This window comes from Triticum aestivum, chromosome 1A, assembly GCF_018294505.1.
Source record: "Triticum aestivum cultivar Chinese Spring chromosome 1A, IWGSC CS RefSeq v2.1, whole genome shotgun sequence".
Classification (NCBI taxonomy): domain Eukaryota; kingdom Viridiplantae; phylum Streptophyta; class Magnoliopsida; order Poales; family Poaceae; genus Triticum; species Triticum aestivum.
In genome coordinates, this window is record NC_057794.1 from 491,473,223 (window position 1) to 491,481,287 (window position 8,065).

The 8,065-nt window shown below is 51.5% G+C and overlaps 1 protein-coding gene across 1 annotated transcript; it reads left to right on the top strand.

Annotated features, from left to right (window-relative positions):
* The first annotated feature begins 3,178 nt into the window (after nucleotides 1-3,178).
* LOC123156733 (uncharacterized) lies at nucleotides 3,179-4,681 on the top strand. The gene has a single exon (XM_044574935.1). It carries the CDS (start codon nucleotides 3,291-3,293, stop codon nucleotides 4,470-4,472), a length of 1,182 nt encoding a protein of 393 aa, XP_044430870.1. The 5' UTR covers nucleotides 3,179-3,290; the 3' UTR covers nucleotides 4,473-4,681.
* The last annotated feature ends 3,384 nt before the right edge of the window (nucleotides 4,682-8,065 follow it).

Genomic DNA, 8,065 nt, shown 5'->3' on the forward strand with positions numbered 1-8,065 from the left:
AAATTATAGATACGTTGGAGACGTATCATTGTCCACATGTTTAAGAATTCCATGCTATACATAGTAGTTGTCATACATACTTCCAATAATTTTCATGCTACATCATATGAGGGTGTCATGCTATAGAGGGGTCATTCTCTCGGGAGGATGTATGGAACCAAACGATTGAGTTGTTTCCTGGGAGAGGGCATGAGAGCGAATATTGTGCGTCATGGAAATTGCCATGTGTCACCATTTTAAGATTCACTTATGGAATCAGATTTTCCTGAAAATAATGGAGGCTCCAAGGTCTACGCGCAAACTAATATCGATGTAATACAACCTCCAAAATTTCCTTGCATGTGGCACCCATATGTCATTGGCTAACTATTTCTTCTTCAATTCCCCAACCAAGCACAACATGCAGATTCATTCAAATATAACTAAAAATGATCCACTAAACTAGAACTACAAACGATTCATCAACCTACATTTCATTCATATATAGGCACGGAAAATGAGTCGCACTATGACTTAATACATTCTAACCTATAAGATTGCTAGCCAACTTGGCTCCAAGAGGCTCCCTCGATTTCCCGCCTTCTCAGCCGTCAAATGATGGTCAAAACAGTTTTCTGTGTGATTTGATACGTTGGATCCTCACGGCTGGTTTTAACGTGGCAGTAATTTTAAATGGCCAATGAATGTGGGCTCACCTCGCGTGCTAGCCGTTTTGGGGTGCGCGAGCGCCCCCTCCTCATGCACCGCGTGCACGTCGTGGGGTAGGTCGTGACCCCTCACCCAATCCCCTCGCTCAGACGCTAATCCCTCCCTCTCTCCTCAATCTCTCTCCCACGTGAGCCACAATGGCACGAAGCAACAAACATTCTACGAACGATTCATCAACCTACATTTCATTCATATATACTCCCTTCGTTCCTAAATATTTGTCTTTTTGAGATTTCAAATGAAGTACCACATATGGATGTATATAGACATATTTTAAAGTGTAGATTCACTCATTTTACTCTGTATGTAGTCATTTGTTGAAATCTCTAAAAAGACAAATATTTAGGAATGGAGAGAGTAAGGGCCAAAAATGAGTCGCACTACGACTTAATACATATAGAAAATAACTAAAGCGGGACTAGTTGCGACGGCAGGACTTTCCGGCATAGGACGCGTCAACGCAGGCATCGGCAGGCCCCGTGATATATTGCGGGCATCAATGGTGTGGAAATGAGACAGGGCGACCTCTACTGCCAGCGGCCACGGCTTCCTCCTCCTGGGCACCCTCAATCCCGCTCCAGTGATCACTCGCTCTCCGACCTAGGCCTTCCCGTCGAGGTGCTCCTCATGGTCGCCCCTTTGCAGCTCGTCTACCGCAAGTTCACACGCTTTGTCTGCAATCCCGTCTCCGCCCAGCTATTCCGCCTCCAAGAGTTCGAGGAGTCCACGGACGGATGCATTTGCGGGTCAGCTTTGGAGATGCGCCCGGCCCTTCTCCTGGTTTTGAATCTTTCCTTCAACTACCATGATAAGATGGGGATTGTGGGAAGGAAGAGAAACTCCAACCAGGCAACCCATTTCGTCCATCCACATCTGTTTAGGTCGCGGCGGACAAAAATGCCGGTCCAACGCACCGACCCATTCCCAAAAACTGTCCACTTCACGTCCACGTGGACCCTTCCCGCCTAAAATTGCGCCTGAAATGCGTCGGCGCGGACGCGCCGCGTGTCCCCTCGATGTCCACCGCGGCCCCGCATGTCGATCGCCCAACTATCACCCGTGGTCATATTTATGATGACCGCCGACACCGGACCCGCATGGCAGTGTGTAGAAGGGTTGCACGCCCGTCCTTTTTAATGGATGCGTGCGGCGAGGCCCGGCCTCATCCACACCCACGCCAACATCTGGCCGTCTTTGCTTCCTCGCCGGCGACCAGGAAACCCTAGCCAGACAGCAAGCATCCAACTAGCCATGGGATTCTTCAATGGGAAGTGAGGGAAGAAGGGGAAGTTCAACGCCGGAGCAAGCTCTTCCCGCGGGCAGCCTGCTACGTCACCGTCGGCTAGATGCGGCACGCCACCGCGGGTGCAGGAGCGGTTGTACATCTCGGTCCACCAGGCGCGGTGGCAGTGGCAGTACCGCCGGCCCGTGCCGTATCCAGATGTCAACCTACCACACGGCTGGCATCTGGACCCGCAGCGCATCCCCATCCCGGCGGCGCAGCGGCCCGCGCGGGCGTACGCTGAGGAGGTTCGCCGGCAGCGTGAGCTCCTCATGCCGGAGTAGCGTGCCATGCATGAGTACGCGCCAGACTTCCCCAACTGGGAGCACTGGTTTGCGCTAGAGCACGAGGAGGAGCGCCGCGTCGGCGTCCACATCAACCACGACCTTCCACCGCAACCCCTGCGGGTACAGCCAAAGAAAGAGAAAGCGGAGGCGGAGTACCAAGCCGCCCTCGAGGAGGCCCTGCAGCACACGCTGGAAGCGAGTCGGCTCGAGGAGGACGCCCATTGGGATGGGCTGAAACAAGCCCTAGCTTTGTCCGCGACGGGGAACTCCGTCCAGGCACCCATGTTCGTGTCGCCACCGCCACTGGCGCCGCCCCTCGTCGAGCCCAAGGCCGACCCAGAGCCGGAGTGCGAGCCAACGCCCATGAACAAGCGGTCACCGCCGCCCCCCACTTGGCCGGAGCAGTCCTATTTGTGGACCAGCCGGGTCCACAAGTGGACTTTGGCCGACGTTGACTGGCCATTTATGTATAATTATGTTTAATTAGTGGCCATGTCGACATTAATGGGCCGACCTCCCGTTGGGCGTACCTGCCGACTCAACTAAAAACTGGACGTGTTCTTTTCCACTATCAGTGACAGTGAGACAGCCTATTGGCTATTGGTTCCTCACGTGATCTATCCCAACCGGCCAAGTTTATGGACCGACAATGCTTCAAGCAACTCCAACGTGCTGATCCAAATGAACATGCGCTTTGTTCGCTTTTCGTCCGTTTGGGTCGGTAAGGCGGACGCGCACGCTATAAAGTTGACCAGTTGAGATAGACCACGCGAGGAATCAATAGCCAATAGGCCGTCTCACTGATAGTGGAAAAGAAAGCCTGGTTGTGAGAGGGAGGTCGGAGCTGCGGGAACCAGTGCCCGTGACTCCCCGTGAACCAGCCAGCAGAGCTGCCTCGCCTTCTCTCTCGGCCTCTCCGCTCCGGTTGCACGCAACAGAAGTACTCCTCCCCTCCTTTTTTTTGTTGCGAGAATCCTCCCCTCCCTCCCCCCACCAAATCCGCCGCCGCCAAAATGCTGTCCCTTCTCCGCGCCGCCGTCTCCGGCCGCCTTCGCCGCACCCTCTCCACCGCCGCCGCGCGCCCTCCCTGGGCGATGATGTACCGGATCTCCCAGGGGTCCAGCTCCACGGGAAGCGTGTCGTCCTCGCTCGCCCCGCCGCCGTCCGTCTCCTCCGTCTCCATGCCCAGACACGCCCCCGACATCGACCCCTTTCCGCCCCAACCCAAGTGCATCAGCCTGTTTAAGGGCCTCGTCCACGCCGCCAGCGGCCACGGCTTCCTCCTCCTGGACACCTGCAGAGCCCGCCTCCAGACTCATGACCTCAAGCTCCTCTACCAGAGGTTCGCGCGCTTCGTCTGCAACCCGGTCACCGGCCAGCTGCTCCGCCTCCCGGACTTCGACGGCGCCGAGAAGACCCTTACCAACGGCATGGGGCTCCTCACCCAGGCTTACGGCGCCAGCGGGCCGCCCAAGAGGTATGCCGCTGCTCAGCTCACCGAGGTCGACGGCGGGCGGCGCTTCCTGCTGCGCCGGTTCTCCTCGGAGTCGGGGGACTGGGAGGAGCTGGTCCTTCCTTCCCCGATGCCGCCTCACCGGCGAATGTACATGATTCACGAGGTGCTGGACTTCGGAGGCCGGCTCTGGTGGGTGGACGTGAGCTGGGGCGCCATCTGCGTCGATCCGTTCAGCGACCGGCCTGAACTCTGCCCCGTCGAGCTGCCGGCACACAGCATGCTTCCTGACCAACTGGCCGAGAGCGAAATGAGGCGGCTTATCAAGCATCGCCACGTGGGGGTCAGCGCCGGCAGGCTGCTCTTTGCCGAGGTCGACCCGTTCCATATCAGATCCTTCACGCTCGACGACGAGAGCGGCCGCTGGACGCTGCAGCACCAGGTGTCGGTTGATCTTTTGCCTAGTGGAGGTAATGCCAAGGAGATGCCTTTTGTTGCTGCTGTCGATCCACTGGACACCAACCTGCTGCATCTCAACGTGGACAGAGTTAATTTCAGCATCGACATGTCCAGGAAGAGGATGATTGAGATTACTGCAATACCTAGTGGCATGTATGCTCCGAGGGAGGCCGCAACAACCTCCTATCTACCTTGTGTGCTCCCCTCATTTCTTCGATCAAGCACGATTCCAGGTGATCACAGATTCACAGTGACACATTTCTTGAAAAAGGAGCTGTGTTGATGAGACTCCATATATATGCTTAGTCTAATTCATGTGTGTTTGGCCCCTTGTGTTCCGCATTTGTTGTGTTCTTGGGGCATGCTTCTAGTTTGTCCAAATGTCTCTTCAAGCATTTCAACCTGATGGTTTTCCAATCTTGTTAGCTATTGCCTTGGTCATAGAGAAATTATCTTGAAACGTGTATGCAGTATATGAGTGATTTAGCTTTTGAACAGCAATTTTTAGAGCTATGTTCCCTGTCCTGGCACACTGTAGCATAATGAGGCACGACTTAGAGGCATAATCGCATTGAAGGCATATGCCGCAAGTCGGGTAATCATCACAAACATCCCATGTAATATAGATAATGAAAAGGGATAAAATAGTTGGCTTACACTCGCCACGTCAAACAAGTACATAAATAACATACATCATCCGAACACTCATGGCCCGACTACGGCGCCAAAATGAAAGATAACCCAACAAGCGACATGGTCCCGATCACCCCAACTGGGCACCACTACTGATCATCAGGAAAAGAAACATATTAACGCTGAGAGTCCTCGTCGTACTCCCACTTGAGCTCAAGCGCGCCATCTGGAGCTGTATCATCGGGTCCTGCATCTGGTGTAATAGTAATCTGTGAGCCACAGGGACTCAACAATCTCGCACCCTCGCGATCAAGACTATTTAAGCTTAATAGGTGGGGTAAGGTAAAAATATGTGGAGCTGCAGCAAGCGACTAGCATATATGGTGGCTAACTTATTCGCAAAAGAGAGCGAGAAGAGGAGGCAAAGCGCGAGCGAGAAACTAGAGGACAACCTGCGCAAGCATTACTCCAACACCGTGTCCACTTCTCGGACTCCGCCGAGAAGAGGCCATCACGGTAACACACTCGGTTGATTCATTTTAATTAAGTTAAGGTTTAAGTTATCTACAACCGGACATTAACAAATTCCCATCTGCCCATAACCGCGGGCACGGCTTTCGAAAGTTCAAATCCCTGCAGGGGAGTCCCAACTTAGCCCATGACAAGCTCTCACGGTCAACGAAGGAATAGACCTCCACCCGAGACATTCTGATCAGACTCGGTATCCCGGTACAACAAGACATTTCGACAAGTTAAAACAAGACCAGCAACACCGCCCGAATGTGCCGACAAATCCCGATAGGAGCTGCACATATCTCGTTCTCAGGGCACACTCAGATGAGACATCCTACGAGTAAAACCAACCCTCAAGTTGCCCCGAGGTGGCCCCGCAGTCTACTCGGTCGGACCAACACTCAGAGGAGCACTGGCCCGGGGGGGTTTAAAATAAGATGACCCTCGGGCTCCGGAAACCCAAGGGAAAAGAGGCTAGGTGGCAAATGGTAAAACCAAGGTCGGGCTTTGCTGGAAAAGCTTTAATCAAGGCGAACTATCAAGGGGTTCCCATTATAACCCAACCGCGTAAGGAACGCAAAATCCGGAAACATAACACCGATATGACGGAAACTAGGGCAGCAAGAGTGAAACAAAACACTAGGCTAGAGGCCGAGCCTTCCACCCTTTACCAAGTATATAGATGCATTAAGATAACATGGCAATATAATGATATCCCAACAAGTAAATAAATGTTCCAACAAGGAACGGTCTCCAATCTTCACCTGCAACTAGCAACGCTATAAGAGGGGCTGAGCAAAGCGGTAACATAGCCAATCAACGGTTTGCTAGGACAATGGTGGGTTAGAGGCTGAACATGGCAATTTGGGAGGCTTGAAAGCAAATGGTAGGCATCGTAGCATTGGCATAGCAAAAGAGCGAGCAAACTAGCATAGCAAAGATAGTAGTGATTTCGAGGGTATGATCATCTTGCCTGCAAAGTTGTCAGAGTTGACTGGATCCTCGAAAGCAAACTCAACGGGCTCCTCGTTAGCGAACTCATCTCCCGGATCTACCCAAACAAGACAAACAAGCAACAAGAGCACAATCAACCACGTGCAAGGATCAAGCAATAAGATGCAAAGATGATATGCTATGCGGGATGCGATGCGGGATGCATATGCAATATATGACAGGGAATGCATGAACCTGGCCTCAACTTGGAAAACCAAGTGTGCCACTCGAAAGGTGAGATGAAATCGCTTGAAAACAATATAAAGATCACCGGAATCGGAGTTACGGTTTGGAAATGGCAAGCGATTCAAAATTGGCACCGGTCTGCGATTTACAGCAAGTAGGCCTCTAAACGCAACGAAATGAACATGCTACAGCACTCAAATAAGACATCAAAATACATGGCAGGGAAGCATTCAAGATGCTTAACAAAAGTCTAGCACTGAGCTACGGCCAATTCATCCATTAACAGGTTCAAACAAGAATGGCAAAAATGCAAATGGTAAACAGATCTCAGACTTAGTGAAATTAACACTTGTCTGAAATTTCAGATCATATAGCCCTCTTCGGAGCAACAAAACAACATGCTACAGCACCTGAACATGGCAAAGTAAAACATGGCATGGAGCTACTCAAAGAGCTTAACAAAAGTCCCTTAGTGACCTTGAGCCAAAAGGGATCACAAAATGCATTTGCAAGCATGTGAACATCGCAAAAACATAATCAGTTTCAGACTTAGTGGAAACAGGGACATGCTGAAACATAACTCAAGTAGGCATGTTTACGAGCTCGATGCACTCACCACGGAGCAAGTCATGGCAAGACAAGCATACATCCATCAAGAAGGCACAAAATGCAAGCTAGACATGGCAAGAACAATGGCATAGCATGCACGGATCAACTATAACAACATCGGCAAAATTGCAAACAAGTTGACAATCTGCCCAGATTCATAACGAAGCAAAAGTAGAGCTCGATTGACTCAAGCTAGGGTGCTCCATATATGCAAACAAAGACATGGATGGATAGAGCACTACAAGATTAATAAAACTCCTTTATTGATCATCCTCAAAAGGGGCACGGATCACTAGGAAACAACATGAACATATGGCATCATGAACTAAACAATCCCAGGACTTAGTGAAATTACTAAGTCCCTGAAAACAGAGTTACCGAGTGCTTCACTTTGCAAGCTTGCACTAGTCACTACACACATCACAAAAATACATGGGTTGCACCTCTGGAAAGATGACAAAACCCTTAACAAAACATATGTAGAACTCATGGGCATATCATGCACACAATAATCATGGCAAAAATGGCAAATGTCTAAAATGGAGTAGCAGATCTGACCATTAACTCAAGTAGCCCTCTTCTAACAGCATTTCGGGCATCAAGATGAACTCAAATGAAAATGATGCGATGGAATGAAATGATTTACTCTCAGAGACGAACATTTTGATATGATATATGCATGAATCGGAGCTACGGATGCAAAGATACGGGGGCATGAACATGGCAACTTGGATCTGCAATCTCGGGACTTAGACGAAAATTCAACCTCTCTCAGATCTAGGGCTTGCACAGATTCCGAGGCGCGGTCGAGCACTGTTCACGGCGGCGCGCACTGTAGCACGGCGGGGACGAGGACGGCGGCCGGCGAGGACGAGTCGCTGGTGGCCGGGGCGGCGGCGCAGGGGCCCGCGGCGGCCGGATCTCGCGGCGCCGGAGGCACCG

Excerpts from the sequence above, each read along its gene's own strand:
- LOC123156733 (XM_044574935.1), top strand. The coding sequence starts at position 3,291 with ATGCTGTCCCTTCTCCGCGCCGCCGTCTCCGGCCGCCTTCGCCGCACC.